Source organism: Poecilia reticulata, linkage group LG7 (assembly GCF_000633615.1).
Source record: "Poecilia reticulata strain Guanapo linkage group LG7, Guppy_female_1.0+MT, whole genome shotgun sequence".
Lineage (NCBI taxonomy): Eukaryota > Metazoa > Chordata > Actinopteri > Cyprinodontiformes > Poeciliidae > Poecilia > Poecilia reticulata.
This window is the reverse complement of record NC_024337.1, coordinates 21,549,417-21,569,812: the sequence shown is the minus strand read 5'-3', so window position 1 is coordinate 21,569,812 and position 20,396 is coordinate 21,549,417. Positions and strand designations below refer to the sequence as shown.

The window sequence follows — 20,396 nt, the reverse complement described above, 5'->3', positions numbered from 1 at the left end:
GATATAGAATGACGAAGCCAAGAGGAGCTAAAATTAAATTTGTCCTGTGGAAATAAGTAAGCATAGTTCTAACGAATGTCAGTAACAACCCACATGAACCAAAAATACAAATAATGTATATATTTTATGCAATGAAGGGAAAATGCATTGTAATATTTGCTAAAGACTGACGTTCTTTATTACTTTCAAGCACCTGGTTGTGGCTTGTTTAGGATAATAGGATGTTCTTTGCACTTCTGGACTGGAACTCAGTGGATTCTCGCTGAAACATTTAGAAGTTTAGAAATATGTCTGAAACCATCAGTACACTTTGCAAATACAATTTTGTGAAGGTCTTGAGAGATGTTTCCTTTTATTTATCAGTGACTTCCGATCAGGTCTCCTTCAAAAGGATTTTATCTCAAGGGATTTTCTGGTAAAAGAATGGTTTGTTATACCATTGTCATGAGAAACCTGTTTATAGGATGTTAAATAGGACTAAACCAGCTGACAATAAGGTGCATTGATAGGGAACAAGATGGCTTACCAAATATTGACAGACTGCAGCTGGTCACTTCTTTTCTGCATGTTCTCGGTACATTGCAAATTCCCTTTGTTACACCAAACTTATTTATGTCCTCATCTCTTTATTTAATTTATTGTTAAGTGTGAATTATTTGAGTTGTTAATGGCATTTTGTGTAAATTGCCTTTCAGTAGTTCCATTAGAGATACATTTACTGAGAAAATGCTGTCTGACATGTCGGATACTTTCTCCCCCACTGAACTTCACAATGGCTTTATTGTCATTGTCTTAAATCACCCCGTAATTAGTTATTCTTTATTCAGATCCAATACTAATCTCTCGAGAGGCGTATTCTTCTTCCCAGAACTGACTTTTTAAGCCTATAATGAATCTGTCCTTTAATTTCAAAGTCAGAGAAGGCGCTGTCATTCCCTTGTTATGTGTTTCTGTGTGTATGAACACATACATACAAGTATAGACACGAATGTAGACTGTAAACTTTCACCGTTTTTTTTTTCTACTATATTTCACTGTTTTGACAGTTTTTCTGTGTTTTTCCTCCCTGTGTATCCAGCGAAATCCTGACCTACCAAGACGATGTCCCACAAACGCTGTAAGTGATTCTCTCTAAAGCCCTTTCTCATGAATTCAGCCCTGACCAAAACATTCACAGTTCAGCAGATCCTCATGCAAAAGCCGTAAGTGAGACAGAAAAGGCACGCAGCCTTCCCGGCACAATCACAAGTCTAATGAGCCTTCACACCTTAAGCTTCCCCAGAGAGACGTGCAAAAAAAAAAAAAATCCAAATGAAAGACTATCTTAATGAAACAATGACTAAGCTTTTCAAATGGGGAAATCCCTCCCTCATTAAAGACTTTTAGCCAAGATCCATTGCATTCATCAATTTCTAAATTGCGCCTAAACAAAGGAATTTCCCGAGATGGCACGCACAATTAATTAAAATACTGTGCGCATGGGAATTTTTCAACTTAATATCTTGTGTTTCTTTTGTGTGTGTGTGTGTGTTGTCAGAACTGTGGGAATGATACTAAGTTTTAAACGAGGAAGAAGCTCAGATGAAAAAGCTAGAAAAGCTCCTTCGGCTTAGCCTTAACCTTAATAGTGGCACTGTGGGGACACCTAACATAGAATTAAATGCAATTATGAAAAAATGTTTCCAACCAAAGAGGTGCCTGTGAGAGGGAAACCAGAGAGGCTGTGTTCTTCACACAGCCCCAGGTGCCTAGAGGATATGGCAGTCCTTTTCATATTGGCAGCTGTTTGATCAGACTGTGCTCCTCTGCTGTACCGTAGCTTCAGGTCTGAGCTAAACACCTCATCAGATTCAAAGGAGACACTTTGTCTCCAATGCACTCCGGGCTCTTTCCATAAACACACCTGAATGATTCCTTTGAGCCCGCTTGCTTGATTCTGGCCTATATTTTACTTTTAGAAGGCGGAAGGTGTCCCACAGGGTTGGAGTTGGAGTGTTATTCTCGTGTCACGACGACTTGTAGGGAAGGTGTAAGAAATTGTACCATGTTATAGTTTGCAGATTGATTGTGAGAGATAATCTGTTCGGCGAGCAGCAGAGCAGGGACTGAATTCCCCACAGACGCTGGCTGTGAAAAGAGACTTACCTCTGTGTTGATCATGGTTATCAGCCATATACGAGATGGCTGATAACAGAGGTGTGGTGCTCTCCAAGTGTGTGCGTGTAAGTGTGTGTACGTTTGCATGCACTTGTGCGATCTGAGTGACTGCACAACAAAGAGTCTGAATGGATTTAGTCAAAGCTCAAACGCTGATGCAGCTGCATTCCCGGAGGTTTATGATGTGAAACACCAAAGGAAAGGAAACAATGATCGCATTCATGAGATGTCATTTTCTCCCACTTTTATCTCTGGAATTTGTTGAGTATTTTACCTCTTTTACACAATGTAATGTGATCAAAACTGTATTTTGTTGTTTGTTTGGCAAATGGAAGTTACCGCTGCAGAGGATTCAGATTTACAGCCACGCTGATCAAATATAGTGAAAAAAAAAGCGTTCATCTCAAGTCGCCAATGTCATGAGAAAAGTTCTGCACAACATCTGAAGAGGCAACATCCATGTATATATATATGGCTAGGAATTTAGATCCACCGCTCAATGCATTGAGGCTTGCAGACACAGATTCATGCACAGCATTTTAATTGGATGAAGGTCTCGACATTGACTGTGGGCATAGACCCAATAGTTTGGATGTATTTTATCTTTCTTTTTGTTTATGTAATAGGTGCATTTCTATCCTAAGGAAAAAGATATAAAACTTCAGATATTTCAAGAGATATTAAAATGCATGGAAAAATCTCACAAAAAACCTCATATAATAGCAGAAAGTAAAATGGCCACCGTAAGAAAGGTTTACACTATTCAGTTATGCAGCATGAACTGATCAGTACATTATTGAGAGAAAATGCAAAACTTATTTGCAACACAAAAGTTTTGTGAGGAAAAGCAATACTTTTGAGAGGTTCTGCAAAAGAAAAAAAACCTCCATGTCGTCTCGCGGGCTCCGTAGAACCATTCACTTATCTGCTTGTTCTTACCTTGAAGTTGTGAACACTGACCACTTCAGTTCTATTTTGATACCTTCATTCTTTTTTGTCAGGCATGGATCATTCATTGCTCTGATGCCTGACAATTTTGCCCAAGTTGGTTCTGTTATTACTTGCTTGCAACAAAAGTCAAAATAATCACCTCACCAGCACAATGCAATTCTTTGTAAAAAGACGTTTTCATATGCTGTGCTGACTCGGTAAAAATCAGCCTCTGGTCCTACGTTATGTGCTTGGTACAGAATTTTGCCTATTTGCTAATGTTTGTCCATGATGTATGTAATGTCTCAATTTGACACTATGAAGCTTACCAGAAAATGCCTGCACTATAAACAACCATCCTCCACTGCAAGTAGAATATTTGGAAGCGTTATCAACTTGGACTGAACAGTTTCGTTCACTTCCTCTACTGCGATTGCTAAAAATACAGGCAGACTACAATTCTAAAAAAGTGTAGAAAATCTTTCGAAGTATCCAGTTGACGTTTGATGGGTGGTCCTTTGTCTATTGGTTTGTCCAGTGACAGTTTGCACCTCACAAAGTCAAATTTTGGGTACTGCCGAACAATCGTGTTCCATTTCAAAGTTTCCACTACAATCCACTAGGGGGAAATAATCCATGTGTGTTAAACAAGAGGACAACCAGTAGGATAAAACCATAAAGACTCAAAAAAGGTATTTTTGATAGAATCTCTCTCATTATCCCAGCATGTTTGTTGTCAGAAAGAGATCAAAGTTTTGACCACCTTAGAAAAAAAAAATATTTTCCTCATGTGGATGATGAAATGTTTGTCTTCTTATGATAAGAGTATTTCAAACATACCTCAGACATCCCACGTTCACTGTGTGCCACATGGCTGGTGAACCTGAAGTAATATAATCCTCTTACCAGTGCAGTAAAGAAACCTGAAAAAGGATCAAAAAGTATTTGAAACTTCATCAAGAGAAGAAACAAGTCACTTTTCGTAAAGTAAAAGAAAAGTCTAAAATATTTACCTGTGATTGGGTTATAATGGTTTCCAATGTTAGTAATCACATTTCTGAAGACCAGGGTGGTCATTTTGTTGTAAAATGTTACCTTCACCTGTTACCAGTAGAGACGTGGAAAAAGCCACTTTGCTCGCTGTTACAGAGTTTGTGAAAAAATTACACAGTTAGTTTTCATTTAATTAATATGTCAAGAGCATGGTCATAAATAAGAGTAACAGTCTTTCTAAAAGAAAACCACATGCCACAGATTCTGCCACATCATCATATTTTGATTGAAGCTGGAAAAAATCTTATTATTAATGTGTGAATGTTTAATTTAGAAATACAAAAAAAAATATCTTACTGTATTTGGAAAGCAAAGACAATTGTACTATTCGTGAAAGAAATACACGAAACCAAGGACACAAGTATAAAGCTCTAAAACTTTACCTTCCTGTTTCTCCTGCTTCTCTTCCGCATGAGCTACGTTCACTAATAGCCTTTCCTGTACAATGCTGAGGTTTTGCTGAGTCATTGTAAATTCTGCAGATTGAGCTGAAGTGATAAAAAAATCTAATTGTAAATGTTCACAATTCCCACATAAAAAACAAATATCTTCAGCAGATACCTTCTCCCACCATCTGCATTTCTTCAACCAGAGTCTCTGCTGCAGTGAGCCTGTCCTTAATCACTGTAACATGAAAGGACGTTTAAACACAGGCATATGTGTGTTTTAGTAAGTTTAGACCTGGTCTCTCTATACCTGTAATCTCCTCCTGCAGGATCTTCATCCGATTGTCACTTTCTGCCAGTTTTGCTGACAGAAGCCTCAGCTCTACTGCTTGCACTACCACCAAATCTCGCAGGTTTCTCAGCTCCTCCCAAATGTCCTGCCAAGGCTCCAACTCTTCTTTATTTTCATCTGATTTGGACATCCGAGTCTCAGACGCATCCTTGCCACAGCTACTGCTGTGTTCCTGTGCCTTGTACAAATTACAGAGCAACAAGATGAAGAAAAAAATTAAAGAAACTCTCATGGTAAACTGTAGAGGATCAGTGGGTCGTTTGCCCTCTTCCTGCTTGTGCTGTGTTCAATGTGAACCTAGTGTGGAGTTTTTATTGGTGACATCAAAGCCAAATGTGAATTGTTATCTACCAACTGTGTGAAAATACTCACCTGCAGTTTGGAGTGATATGTCAAGCTGTAGAGGAGTAAGGATGGTGACCCAGGAAACAGATAATACCTTCTCCCACTGTGTGTAGTGCCACGCAAAACTGTTTGTACAAACGTTTTGTACAAACAGTTTTGAACAATTTTTTGTTAGACAACAACAAATATTATTGTCATCCATTTTGGTTTAGTATGACTAATGAATAAAAAGTAGCTCATATAGAACATAGTCAAATGGTTTTACTAATAAAACTCAAAGTGTAGAGTGTGCTTGTGTCCAGTACACTTTACTCTAATAGTCTTTAAAAAATGCTGTGCAACCAGAAAACCATTAGAGGCCCACACTTCTATTCTCAAACGTACAGTAGTTTCCTCCCTAATTTTCCCAGCTTTCTCCCTGTCACAGCTGCACCACTTTTCCAATGATTAATTAATCTGATTCTTTGTCAGCTTACACTCCTGCTTTAGTGTTTAAGGTCCTGATTTTTTATTTTTCTTTGCTAGATTCTTTTGTTCTGTTCCATGTCCTGTTCATCCTCTTTGTTCTTTGCTCTTTTTCAAGACCTGTAAGTTTTATTTTATTTTTTCATTAAATCTTCAGTGTTTGTTTTCAAGTGGCTGTCTGTCCCTCTGGCAAAAAATAACATTAATAGGAATTATTTCATTATAAACAGAAATATTGTTTTTTTTTTCTTTCTTAAAACCAGAGAGAAAAGCTTTTGTATTTAAAAGGAATAATACAACACACTTAAAATCTGATTATGCCAACTCAGTTGTTTTCAGTTCTCAACTAAGGAAAGCATTTCCAGAAGATGAAAGCCTTGTGTTATTGTTTTGTGTGAGGCTCTTAAAATAATCAGTTTGATCCAGCTACAAAAACTCAAAAAATTCATTTTGACAGGACATCAGCCTCATGATGACATCATGTTTTGTGTCTTTTCTCTCTTTTATAGGAAGAGAGAAAGGTTTTGACCCCTCTAGGGAGGGGGGCAGTGGGGGTCCTATTGTGGACATTGTGAAAGGAACTATTTATGGGAGCTTGTGACATGAAATGTTTGCTTAATTATGATAATACATTTCAAACATACCTCGCTCAAACTACCCAAAAAGTAAATTAAATTGAAAGTTATCTGTATGAAGAATAACATAAAACAGGTTAAAGGTACCTTTATTAGGTCAAAGGAGTCATGAAAAAGTCAAACAGAGTATTTGATATATTATATATGTAGAAATATTTAAAAAATTTATCTTTAATATTTTTTTTTGTCCGCACCAACAAGCATTTACAAGTGTACTTGGTGTTGCTGTGTCACAATAAAAAAGCAGAAGTTTATAAAATACAAAAAACATTAACATCTACAAGGCAAAGAGAAGAAATCCACCAAAGGTTGTTCTGTGATACTGGTCATCCCAGGCATTTCCACTTAATTGCAAAGCAACAAGATCTCCAACCTCCAACTCCAACACAACTCCATTGGACACATTGTCCTCAGGATCTGTGGTTGTTGTGGCTCGTTCCCCTGATAAAACTATGAGATCATTATTCTTCACTATTCTTATTGTCATGCTCCTCTCAATAGTGTGTGCAATATGAGCGGTAAATCTGAAGTAATAGACTCCTCTTACTGGTGCAGTAAAGAAACCTGAAAAAAGATCAAGAAGTGTTTTGAAACTTAAGAGAAGAAACAAGTCACTTTTTCTTAAAGTAAAAGAAAAATCTAGAAGGTTTACCTGTGATTGGGTTATAGTGGTTTCCAATGTTAGTAATCACATTCCTGAACACCATGGTGGTATAGTCATCGTAAAATGTGTTTCCTTCACCAGTTTCCAGTAGAGAAGTGGAAAAAGCCACTTTACTTGCTGTAACAAAGTTTGTGAAAATATCAGTTAGTTATAATATAATTAATGTTTCAAAAGTTGTAGCAATAGTAAATAAGCGCAATAATCTTTCTAAAAGTTTAAATCTAATCTGAAAACCAAACACCTCAGATTTTTGCTATATTGCCATTTTATGAGCATAACTGAAAAATACTTTTTGAATTCACGTTTTAATGTGTGTACTAACAAAAATACTGTGTTGACAAAAACAATTATATTACTATTATGAAACAAAAGCATAACTAAGAACAAATATTTAGTGTCAAACTTTACCTTCCTGTTTCTCCTGCAGCTCTTCCACATGAGCTACGTTCACCAATAGCCTGTCCTGCACGATGTTGAGTTTTTGTTGAGTCATTGAAAGCTCAGCAGATTCAGCTGAAGTGATAAAAAAATGCAATTGTAAATATTCACAATTCACAGATTTTACATTAAAGATCCTTCAACCAAGGTTCAGCAGATACCTTCTCCCACCATCTGCATTTCTTCAACCAGAGTCTCTGCTGCAGTGAGCCTGTCCTTCATCACTGTAACATGAAAGGACGTTTAAACACAGGTGTATATGTGCGTTAGTAAGTTTAAACCTGGTCTCTCTATACCTGTAATCTCCTCCTGCAGGACCTTCATCCGATTGTCACTTTCTGCCAGTTTTGCTGACAGAAGCCTCAGCTCTACTGCTTGTACCAATACCAAATCTCGCAGGTTTCTCAGCTCCTCCCAGATGTCCAGCTGAAGCTCCAGCTCTTCCTTATTTTTCTCTGATCTGGACATCTGAGTCTCAGCCTCATCCTCTCCACTAATAACGCTGTTACTGCTGTGTTCTTGTGCCCTGTGCAGATTACAGAGCAACAAGATGAAGAGGAACGTTAAAAAGGTTCTCATGATAAACTTGTTTACCAGCTTTCTGCATGTGCGATGTGGAAATTGGGCTATTTATATAGGTTACGGTCAAATAAGTCACGAGGATACTGATTTACCAGCACTGTGAAACAGCACACCTGCACGTTAATGTGGTGTGCCAAGTAGTAGAGGATTAACCATCACACAAATAATGTAATCCCGGAGGAGCAGAGTGCCTTGCAAAAACTTTTTAAATTTTGTCACATTAAAACAAACATGGTTAAATTGTATTTCAAGATTAATCACAAAACCTGCAGGTAAGTTTGCAGCTGCTCAAAATCAACACTTACAACATGGTTGCACAATTTCATCCCACATGGGAGTCATGGAAAAAATGTTGGCTTTCCAGAAGGAGAATTTGACCCAGTTCACAGAGGTAAAGGTTTTTCTGTTTGGAATATCATGTTCTACTCAGATGGGGAAATGATAAAGTTGTTTGGCCCCAGAAACAGCCAGTATGTTGGTGGCAACTCTGTTACTTCAAGATATATTATTTAATAAAAAAAAAAACTTTAAAAAAACTTACCTTTTACCATACCTTATGTTGTGAACATATAACCTCAAATTTAACCTCTTTCACATATTTATCACAAAATTCTTTCAAAGTAAACTCTGTCGGGTTAAAACTGGAGATGAGCCATATAAAAGACTTTGCTCCTTTAGAAAAACAGTTTTTTTTTTAAGTTCACTTCAAAAATTTATATAAATGTATAAACCCTGAAAGAGAGCAACTGTTTCTTGTCCTAATTTCAAAGCAGCTCCAAAGCAAAAAAACTTAACCAAAATAAAAAAAAAAAAACCTGAACCAAACAGTGAAATAGTCCAGTTGGCTCATTGGTGAGCCTTATCTGCATCAGACATCTCTGTAAATCAAGCAGGTACAACAGTTTGTCGAGTCTGTTTTGTAAAATGACTCCCATGCCATGGAGTTTCAGGTTCTTCTCACCAGGTCGATGTTTCCAGCCCCTATAAGTGCTAGAAACCTCACAGAAACAGCAGAAACGAAAACAGTTTTGTTCCTGCTGCAATAAATGAGCTAAAATAAAAAAGCAGCAATTTGTAACAGTCTAAAAGTTGCTAAAACCAAATGTTAATATTAAAATTTGTTTTATATTGCTGTAGTGATTCATTATTATTATTTATTTATGTATTTATATTTTACTTTTGCATTGCTAATATGAATATGTTCTTGGTATTCTTTCGATCATATAGTCAAATCTCTGCATTGCATTTTGTTGTAATAGCATTGTGTTGTCAAGTTCTGTCTTGCTCTAGGACAAATTTACACTGTATACATTTATTTTAAAAAAGTAACATAAACAGAAGCCACAGTCTTCGAGCTTCTTGGGGACTTTTGGCCAGAACATCTTCTGTTTGTCCAGAGACTTCTTCGTCTGCCAAATGAAGAGGCAAGAGAGCTGAAGTCGTTCTAGCAGCAATCCAGATCGATTATATGACTGATTTCAGACCAAGTAAAGGACCTTTCTAATTGACCTTTCTTTCTAGTGGTTTTTTTTTATTATTTGTTTTAGAACCAAAAGGAATTCCTCCATTAAATTGCTTCTCTTTTTTCATCCTTATGAGATTGATTGAGATAATAGATATTGTAGAATGAAGGAAATCAACACTTTCTCACCAGATACCTGCAAAGCAACAAGATCTCACACTTCCCACTAATGTGCTGATGCGCTAACAGCAGAGCTAAATTGCATTTAGCACTTTAGAGTTGTTACAAACTTTGACAACTTTTAGCTTTCCCTAAATATATTTTTCCAAATGAATTCTAACGTGCAATCGATTTGGATGAACGCAAATCATCCAAAAACTTTCAGTGGAATAAATTTTGGTTGTCAACTGTTAAAAAGGTTTCAAGTAGTAAGATGTTTATGTGTACTCCTATTTAGCAGGGAGTTAAAACTGCTGATGCAGCAGCCCTGCTTCCTCTCCTTCCGTGATGCAACGTGGCAAATCACTTTTATTTTTTTTACCTAGAATGATGTCCTGATGGTGTGCTTTCTGATCACAGTGGTCAATGAGGAATAATTAGCAGCAGAGTTAGCAATACTGTACAACTGTAAATGAAACCATGAGTGACAGGTCTGTTTTAAACAATCACTTTCTGAAGGAGGTGTGCAATAACAACTTTGACCCTGTTGAGAGTGACATACTTTGTCTTAACATATCGTGTGTCATTGATACATGGTGGGTATCAGTAGTAGAATTTGGTGGTGTAGCGCTAGCTTCCAATAGCTATTTTGGCATAACGTGTTAATAGAGCTAACGTTTATGATTAGAGTTTTAGGGCTAGCACAACTCTCTTTTTTAGTCAGTGCTGCCCACCAGTGGGAGTTAATTTTACACTAAAAAGAAGAGGTCACGCAAATCTAGAAATCATTTTTAAAAAGATGTCAATGTTGATGATCAAATGTAAGCAGTTTTGAATGAACAAAAACACAGCAAAATATTATTAGCACACTGCACACATAGTTGTCATATTAATCTAAAAATAAACCAAAAAAAGGTTGCAGTAGTAAGTGTATTTCTTGAGGTTCTGTAAGCATTTCAGGAAACGCAAAGGTTGTATTTTATCAACATTATTTATGAGCCACACACACAAATAATCTGAAAATTTCCACAACTTTTTTTTCAGTCAGCTACAGATATGACAGGTGAGGTTTCTTTTTATCCCTGAGTGAAACGTGGGCCCCTCTGGAAGGCCTCCTGAGGGTGCAGATATATCTACACCATTCCTTTGGTTTGGTTCAAGATATTGTGAAGAGCTGGGGAAATTTCCCTCCGCAACAGGGCCATTATCTGGGCGTGCTTTTTTGTGAGTCATAAGCGTGCGCATCAGTGACAAGTTCAACAATTAGACAGAAATAACAACAAATCAAGCTGTCGTTGAAAAAAGGTTTCTTGAAGCGTATAAAGAGCTGTGAGTGACATGATTTATGCTGATTGCTGCTTGTGTTTATGAATAAGAATATTGAGCAGCTGTCAGTCAGTATAAAACTGCTCACAGCCCCGTATTGCACGATTTACAGCCCATAAGCACACAGGCATCAATCTTTTTATAACAAAACACTCCCAGCGCTCGGATGAATGTTGTCTTTAGCAAATAACAACAAATACGTGTTTTCAAGAATTGGCCTAATGTAATTTGTTCCCGCACTTAATGAATTTTTCTTTTATAAATGAAAGACTGACCGTAAAATACTTTGCTTTGGGCATAAACACAAACAAATGTACATGTCCCGCAGAAGTTTCGGAGACGTGTCTTTTTGGAAAGAGAACACAAGGTTTTCTGCTCCGCTGCCGGAGGGAGCAGAGATAAAGAGAGTAATAGTTAGACTGTGGTCACATTGGTATGCAGACAGCCTTGAAAGCAGCACCGTACCTGTTGCATCTTGCAAATTCATTTGCTCAATATTGTGAAATTTCACCACTTAAATCGGGGAGCAACACAAGGGGGACTGAATGAAGCAGATGCAAATGATGTGGAGTTTCCAGGTAACAGATGGCCATTTGCCTCTTAGTATTTATACATTTATTTATAAATCATTATTATTTATACATTTGGCTGTTTAGGTACTGTATGTCAAGTTACACTAAGATATTTTATGACTACATAACTCAAGATGATTTGTTAAAATATAATCAAAGTTTTTTATTGAACTGTCTGGAGAGAGAGAACCTGTTGTATTGCTGAAAACACAGTTATTACTATAAGAAAAGCCCCCCTTTGGCTTTTAACAGATAAATCTGTTATATATCATATTGATAAAAATGGGTTTTAATCAAGTTTAAAAAGATTTCAATTTAACATCAATTAGGGTCACATGAAATGGTGTATATTTTTAGACTGATTTGTGAAAAATATTTGAGAGAAATAGCTCTATCTTGTTTATATAAAAACATTTGAATGTTTTTCTATATACGATATAGAAATCTAGGTGTATGTTTGTTTCATTGCAGCCATATATATGGGGACAGAAAGTACTCAGATCCCTTTAAATTTGCAGCCATTTGCCAAAATTGTGTCGTTTATCATGCATGTACTCTCAGTATCCCATCTTGACAGAAAAACAAAGCAAAACACACAAAAACAGAAATGTAAACATTTTTGAGCTGGTAAAGCCATGACGTTTCTTGGGAATCATGCAATAAGTTTTTCACACCTGGATTTGGGGATCCTCTGCCATTCCTCCTTGGAGATGGGCTGATGAACTAACTGGTTGCAGGTGTGGAGAGAGAGCAGAAAGCATGCAGGCAGAGGAGAGAGAGAGAGAGAGAGAAAGAGAGACAGGGGGTGAGGGAGAGGATGGGGAAATGAATCTAACAAAAATAACTAGACATTAGAAACAAAATAAAAACTAGAGTAACTAAGAAAAGGACTAGACACAAGAAATAAACATAACTAGAATCATTAAGAAAGAACCGAAGTAAAAATAGAAACAATGCAGAGTTAACAGAAAGAACGAATAAAAACCAAAACAAACTCAAAATCCTGACAGTTTTCTGGTTAATACATTCATTGCTTTTTATTGATCATATTAAAATTTTAAATGCAAAGTTCATAGCATCACTGAACAAATTTAAATTGCACCAGATTGCATCAAATCATACAAACTAAAAATAGGTGACCCAAAATTCTATTTTTTTATTTTTAATTTTTTTTTTGTTCTAAGCTGCTATACTTTATAAATTGTATAAATGGAGTAAGAATTAGAATAGATGGCAGTAACTTACTTATCCAAGCCAAAGAAGGTTGAAATCCAAACATATCTGTTAAGTTAGAACTAATGCATTAGATACAATTACAATTTTGTATTCATTCAGAAATGCAGGCAAGGGAAACAAAAAGGGGTTGAATATCTTCAACAGTGGGTGTCCACTTGAAAAATCTTGGACTCTGTTTTTAAAGGCTTTTCTAAATGCTTTAATAAAGTTTCAAACAATTAAAATGTCATAAACTACAAAATCTGTGCAATGTTTTTTGTTTATTTCACGCTGGGAAAAAAAACAGCATGTGAATATAACAGCCTTATAACTTTGGCTCAGAACCTTTCAGTTTTAGATCGAGTAAGTTATGCAGCAGTCTTTTGGTAATCAAGATATTTCTGGGTGAGGTCAAGCACCTAATGTCTCAGGTATAGCTTAAAGCATCTCTGCTTCAAGCTATACTTTGAAAAGATGCACAGATTTAACCAAAACCATCAAAGTGATTGGTGACATATAATCAGCATGTATTGACCCATTCATTACAAATTAGTAATTACCTGCCATGTAGACCTGCGGGTGTAATCCTAATTTTAGGGAGCAGAAAACACAGATAGCAGTCTCAGAAGTCACACATACCAAAGATGTTTTGCATAACATCTTTCATCATCTGACATGCTGTCAGGAAGGCAGCTACCAGCGCAGAGCATCATCATCTCCAACTCCTCTGGTGTTGGTCAGGAGGCCTGCTGCCAGGGTTACCGACCTGTGATTAGGACTCCAGTAAATCGTCCCACCCAGTGAGAACTGGAGGAGAGAGTTTTCATTAGAGACGTCCGCTCCAGAATAAATGAGTTTATTTTTCTTCAGACAGTTCTGAAGTCAGACGTAGAATATGAAATCAATTATGGAATATCTCAATAACTGTGAAGAGATGACACTCTGATAAGATGATAGGTTAAGCTATCGGGCGCCTCAGAGTGACAGGCAACCTTGCATACCTTCCCTCATTTTCCTCTTAGGCAAATTCCTCTATGTTTGTTGCTCCTTCTGCAGCTCCTCTGTCTTTTTTTTTTTTTTTTTTTTTACTTCTGCTCTTATAACTTCCAAATTATCACAGAGACAAGCACAATAACACCTGGCTGCAAAAGGTTTAACCTTTATTTTTTATTATTTTTTAAAATCTCATTATTTTTTTCTGTCCACACAGCTTTCTCATTTTGTATACTTATCTATGGTTTTTTAAATTAATTTAATAGCATTTTTATTTTTTCTAAGAAAGTCACTCACTCCTCAAAAAACATCAAGAACTCAGCAGTGGTTGTGGATCCACTGCAGGTGGATCCAGTCAGAGGCAGTGAGATGTTCTGGGAGCGGTACATGCACTGTATGAGGTGGGTTTGACTGCAGGTCGTTAGCCTCACCTTTATCTAATGATGCATACTTCCCCCCTGTTTATGGCAGCCAGAGAAGGGGAGCGCTAGCCTGTGCTTGTCTGCTGTAGAGAATGCCCATTAATGCTTTTTTCCCCCTCAGGTGATGACCACCTGAGCTATCAAAGACAAGCTTGTCTGTGACACCACCTTCCCCTTCCTCATCCTCCTCCTCCTCCCCCCCCCAGCTCATCATCCTCACCCCTCCCTTTGCGACAACCTCCGCCCAAACTGTACAGTTAAACCACATCACTAGAGAGCCCTTGGTTTCCCCCCTTTAATGAGGGCGCACATTTTGTGCAAAACCGCGATTATCATCCTAGTAATAGAAAAAACTTTTCACATTTTCTCTGACATTTCATCAATATTGTAAGAATGCACTTTTCCCCCTAGATCTATTTCATAAGTAGAAGTTAAAAACAGTCCTATATTGTCATTTTGCAAAAGTGTGAAGGTTTATATTACAACCCTGATTATGTTAAACTTCTGATTTGGATTGTTTAAATAAGTGATATAAATAGGCTTATGTTGTCTTTTACTATCTTATAAAGAGCCACAATGCTGGAAACCATGGTCTTAAAAAAATATAAAGCCTAATTAAAAAAAAAAGTGCTTGTGTTGACTTGTGTTAAATCACTGTTTAAATAATTTTCTGAATTTGTATTTTTCTTATCTGAAAGCAGTAATCCTGCACATTTCTACTGGACGAACATATCGACTCATGAATAAGGAAGTTCATTATGAACTCCAGCAATGTGGCACCTGGATGTACAACTAATCTAAAAACAAACAAACAAACAAAAAAAAAAAAAACAGAATCTAACAAAGAGCTTAAAGGTCCAGGCAGTTTTATACAGGGTGGGGTGATTACAGAATAGGAACCAGGTGGGTGATTACCTGATGAGGTTCAGCTATGAGAAGCAGAAATCTACAAAAATGTGACCAAGGTAGATGGTAAAAGATGAATACGAACAGGAAAATCACAAAAAAATCATCTAGAAATGAAGCATAGGCAAACATCTGCATGACTAAAAGTACTCAACCGAGAACATAGAAACTCAGGAACAGGTTTAACTAGAGCGAAAGAAGAAAAACGAACAAGGAAGTAAAGACAACAAGGAAGACAGTTCAGAGAAAAAACTAAACTGGAAAATTAATTAACAGCAATGACGTGAGACCAATGACTTAACCTAACTTCACAGTAAGATAGAGAGACGTAAAAGCAACTTGGCACTGGTGAAGGCAAATACAGGATTAAAAATATTAAAAGCAAAAACAGACCAGAACCAGAACCCCAGAAACTCCCCTCAGTGTTGACTCACTTTCTTTAGGTTTTAAGCTAGATTTCTATAGAAACATAGCACACAATCTAGGTATATTTGAGTTTGGTTAATTTCTTTTTGTTGTAACAATGCTTCTTAAAAGTGACATGTATATCCTCCAAAATGTCATAGAGCCTACTACCATGAACGAGGAGAGGATCCAGTGATCTGCCTGCTGTCCTTAACTCAACCCACCAAGCACTTGGTATCAGTTTGGAGATGCTGTTTTTACCAAAGAGATCAATGAAATCATGTCGGCTGACCTGGCTGACATTTTTTGTTTAAGGTACGTCTTTGGTTTTCTGCATCCCAGTACTGGTTTAAAGGGAAATCCCTGAGGCAAATTTGCTGTCAGTCTGCTGATTAAGTTAATATTTAAAAAGTCTTTCCATAAAATTAGTAGTATTTTCACCAGCCATTTAATGTGCTCAGATCGGATCTTCAGACGAAGAGGTAACTGACCAACACAAACGACACATTGACAAAATGTCCCTTGGAGACAAATCTGAAGCTCACTGCTAACACAGGGAGCCGAGGAAGAAAGGTTAATGGTAGAGCCGCATCAAAACGCCGTGCATAGGTCATATTTCTTGATTTAATGAGTACAATGTCTAAAACTGCAAACTAATCACATTTTTGCTTCCACCACTAATAATTTTGCTTCAGAGCAGTCCAACTGGAGCATCATGAAGAAAGGTGCTGGAGTGTGATTTCACTCTGATGAAAATGTATTCTGCATTAACTTTCCTCAAATCAGCTCTTCCCTCTCTGCTCCATGGTTTTGAAGAAAGAGATTTATTTGATGAGAAAATAATGCATTATTTATAGTTGTAATAATATTAGCTTCTGTCATTTGATATGTTGCAAAGGAAGCACCAGCCATATTGGATGCCACTTTGCAGCATCGTGAAAGCTAATTTTAGCGACTTTGCGGACATTTTCCAATTTGCTACTGCACATTCACTTCCCTTTTGTGTAAGATGAAATTTCCTGTCAGTGGCCCTTAAATCTTTGACAGATATGTGTTTAGCTCCTCTTTCAGGGCTCCTTAGTTCTCCGTCTCCTAAAAGGTAGTGCTACCTTTTCTTGAAGAGCAGATAAAACAAATTAGAGGAAAGAGACATCAGTCAGTGTGCGGGGCCCTGTCATGAACCGTGCATACCAGGAGTAACATCTCAGTCACTGAAGGGAAGCTATTATCATGAGTCATGTGAAGAGGAAGGATTGTGAAAGAAACTATAATTCATTGAGGTGGACAGAAAACTGATACGTGACACAGATTGATATAAATAACCTTTCTGGTAATTACAGCAGCACTAAAAAGTATGTTTAGTTTGGAGATCATTATTTGCTTCTGTTAATACTTTTTTTAAATTTAAGTCTAAATTACACAGGGTAAAATGCAATACTTTTTTACTCCTGCAGGTGGAAGTGCAACACTTTTTATCTTGTGTTAAGTTCTTAAGCCTTCATTCAGAAGCCGAAAAAAATAATTGGACTTACAAACATTTCTTTCATAATCCATCATTTATTATCTATGGGTTTCCAGAGAGGTGTGTAATATGTTAATATGGCAACATATATGTTTTTGGTATGTATAATGCAGCATATTAGACAATTTCTGTGAAAGGTCTGTAGAAAGGATACAGCTTTATTTTTTATAGAACATAATAGATAACATAAAATAGAGATAGATAACATAAAAAAATCAGTTTGACAGTACATTCCGACTCTCAAGACTTCCTTTTCAATACTTTACTGAAATAATTTCCTAACCTCAGAATTCGAATATGATACATCTACTTGCAAAATATTTAATTAAAAGGATAAATATTTTTCCATACAAATATGGTATCATTAAATTAAGTTCTTAAACACAACACACAGGCAGCAGTGCACGTTACAAAGTAAGACAAAATGTTAGACTGAGCTGAAATAACATAAAAATTAGATTATTAGGTTTTAATCTTACAGGCATTGAGTTATGCAGAAAACACAATTTGAAAATATGAAATGTAATATAACAAAAACAAATCAAAACTGTATGATTTATTGCAGTCTTAATGACAAAAACGACAGGATGTAATCTTTGTAAAATTCTACTTTTCTAGCAACGTTTTGCTCAGACAGTTCAAACTCATCACAACAGAGAACGGCCTTGTTAAATATTGATTGGAAAGGACATAGTTAACTGTATTAACTGTATTCCATAATGGCCTCACCACAAGAAATCATTAGAGTAAATTTGGCGTGATGAAGATGTAAAGCCTGGCTTGGAAGGTGGCAAATTTCCCCTGCCTCCAAAGTTTCATCTCTACTGTGATCAGAAAATCCCTTGGGCTCTGCACCTGTCGCTGTAGGAACACAGCACCGGTGTAGGCATTCAGTTTCCTGGTGCTGAAGTAGCTTTCCTCATTCCCCTCCGTGATAGTCACAATAACGTTGTCTCCAGAGTAGGCGGGAGCCGGACCGATGCGGAAGATCTGAGCGGGGATGACGATGTTGGACTGGAAGCTGAGGTAGTAGTAGGTGATTCTCTGAGGAGAGTTCTGACACTGTAGGTAGTTGGGACAGCTGATCCGCTCACAGCGCCTACAAGCGTCAAAGGAAGGAAGGAAAAAATTTACATGGAAGGTGCTGTTGCTCAGTTGTACAATTAAAAATGTTTATAACTTATTCTTTGTTTAGGTTTTTTTTTTAACTGTGGGAAAGTGTAGAGTAGCTACAAGTAGTCAGAATGTTACCTACAGTAGCATTCTGAGATCTCAATTTTGAGGCTCAGGAGGAGATGTTAATATTTAAGGAAAGCTAATAACTATAAAAGATGATATTACTAATATTAAAAACAAGTAAAGTTATTATATTATATTATATATTTAACACTTACTGGGTCAAACAGTTTAATTAGTGTTGAATATTACGAAGTTATAAGCTTTCAACATTCTTAACATTATCACTCACATTTGGCAAGTCAAGGTAGACTGGTGCCTTCGGTGCAGTTTACCTGCACCAAAGGCAGCACGCTAGTAACCAGGTTAGTAAACATGTTAGTAAATCTGTTTACTAACTGTTTACTAGCATGTTTATTAACATGTTTACTAACAGAGGTTAGTAAACGTATTAGCAAACATGTTAATAAACATGTTAGTAAACAGGTTACTAACATGTTTATTAACATGTTTACTAACAGTGGTTAGTAAACATGTTAGCAAACACGTTAATAAACATGTTAGTAAACAGGTTACTAACATGTTTACTAACATGTTTGCTAACATGTTTACTAACCTCTATTAGTAAACATGTTTCTTTGTTTCAATGCAGAAAAATACATAATACATAAAAAAAATACATAAAATAAAAAATAATTGTCAGTCAGGTCATTGAGAAAAGAAATTTGCAAATCACATTGGCTTCAATGTCTTGCAACTGGAATGTGGTTAAGGTGCTGCCCAAACTGACACAGACATCAAGTAAAACTGATTGTCTGCTGCATAAGCAGTTTTTTTTAAAACCAAAGTAGAAATTTAAAGAATCCTTTCTCCAATAGATTTTTTTAAATATATTTTTTGTGGTACACACAAAAAATTTAAAACAAACATACAGAGTCACTTGGCACATGCCCACCATTGCCTCTTGCACAACAAACCAAAATGTACAGTAAAATAATTTTCCTGTAATTTCACCCTCAGTTTTGTGGGCGGGGGAAATGTTTAATCTTTAGCCAAGAATTGTCTTAGCTATGCTGAGGGTGCCAGTTTACATTTTGATCACTTTAATGGTGGCATTATCTCTACACCTCCCATTAACCCCGATGAACAAAAACATAAACAAAAAAGTAAAAAAATATCCTGCAATACAGGAACAACAAATGTGATCTTTCTATACACATCATGCAATGAATGTCATCTAATGTCATTGATTTTTTAAAAATATCACTGTCCAACATTTTCTCAATCACAATTGCGAACCGAGACTTTAAATTGTTGCTACAACTTACGTGTCAGACACTTTGCGGTAGTTTGGTGGACAGTTAAGCGAAAGGCAGCGGTACCCTCCTTGGATGTTGTAGCACTTCTCACCCAGAGAGCAGTTATGAGTCCCTGTGGCGCATTCATCAATATCTAAACCAAGCAGTGAAAGAACAAAATAATTGGCTTATTTGCCAAGTTTTCACTACTGGAGGATAAATCAAAGCAAAAACAAAAAACAAAAAAGGTTACCCAGCTGGAAAAAAAAAATAAATCAAATTAGCAAGACAAGATTTTTAGGCCAATAAAATTTTATAGAGTGTGTAATTATTGTACCACTGTAAGACTACCAATTATTTATATCTGAGCAGAACCTTCACACCATACTCTGTTAAAAGGTAAATGGGTGCTGTGCATTTTCTAAATTAATTTCAGAGAAGAACTCAGTGAGGCAGACCGGTGCGGAAGTAGCTGCAACACAGTAAATATATTCCAGTTTGGTGTTGGGAGGAGGGATTAAGTCACTTACCTCTGCAAGAGCGTCCATTTGGGGACATGGCGTAGCCATATTCAGGACAAGCGCACTGGTAATCGCCTGGAGTATTCACACACCTGTAGGCACAAAGGTGGCCAATGCTCTGGGAACATTCATCAATGTCTGAATGACAAGGAAGATTAATTAAATTACGGTATGAATCTCTCATAAGTCTGGCATGAATCTGTGGTTTGAAGTGCCCACCTTCGCAGGTGTGTCTGTCCTCCCTGAGGTAGTAACCCTTTCTGCAGTAGCATTGGTAGGAGCCGTAGATGTTGGCACACTCCTGACTGCACTGGCTAGTCAAACACTCGTTCACATCTGCAGATTGGAGGTTAGAACTCATTAGTGTCACAATTTCACTTGATCAAAGAAACTTCAATGTTTTAATCATCAC

The 20,396-nt window shown here is 36.8% G+C and overlaps 2 protein-coding genes across 2 annotated transcripts in view; both read right to left on the bottom strand.

Moving 5' to 3' along the window:
- Positions 1-6,483: 6,483 nt before the first annotated feature.
- LOC103467576 (uncharacterized) lies at positions 6,484-13,453 on the bottom strand. The gene is made up of 7 exons (XM_008414089.1): positions 13,381-13,453; positions 12,201-12,253; positions 7,722-7,951; positions 7,587-7,649; positions 7,396-7,500; positions 6,976-7,104; positions 6,484-6,887 (listed from the first exon to the last, which is right to left on the bottom strand). The coding sequence occupies exons 1-7, from the start codon at positions 13,399-13,401 to the stop codon at positions 6,601-6,603; spliced, it is 888 nt and encodes a 295-aa protein (XP_008412311.1). The 5' UTR covers positions 13,402-13,453; the 3' UTR covers positions 6,484-6,600.
- Positions 13,454-17,010: 3,557 nt separating this feature from the next.
- LOC103467577 (fibulin-2) overlaps positions 17,011-20,396 on the bottom strand; it is a 30,594-nt gene continuing 27,208 nt past the window's right edge. The window contains exons 14-17 of the mRNA XM_008414090.2: positions 20,204-20,320; positions 19,994-20,122; positions 19,494-19,617; positions 17,011-18,088 (exon numbers count right to left, since the gene is read on the bottom strand). Coding sequence (XP_008412312.1) covers positions 17,731-18,088; positions 19,494-19,617; positions 19,994-20,122; positions 20,204-20,320 — 728 coding nt within the window. The 3' untranslated portion in view covers positions 17,011-17,730. The remainder of the gene's footprint in view (positions 18,089-19,493; positions 19,618-19,993; positions 20,123-20,203; positions 20,321-20,396) is intronic.

Coding starts and splice junctions, on each gene's coding strand:
- LOC103467576 (XM_008414089.1), bottom strand. CDS start 13,401: ATGTTATGCAAAACATCTTTG. Junction 7,650..7,721: donor CCTGCAGGAGGAGATTACAG/GTATAGAGAGAC, acceptor TTCATGTTACAG/TGATGAAGGACAGGCTCACT. Junction 7,105..7,395: donor GCTGCAGGAGAAACAGGAAG/GTAAAGTTTGAC, acceptor ACTTTGTTACAG/CAAGTAAAGTGGCTTTTTCC.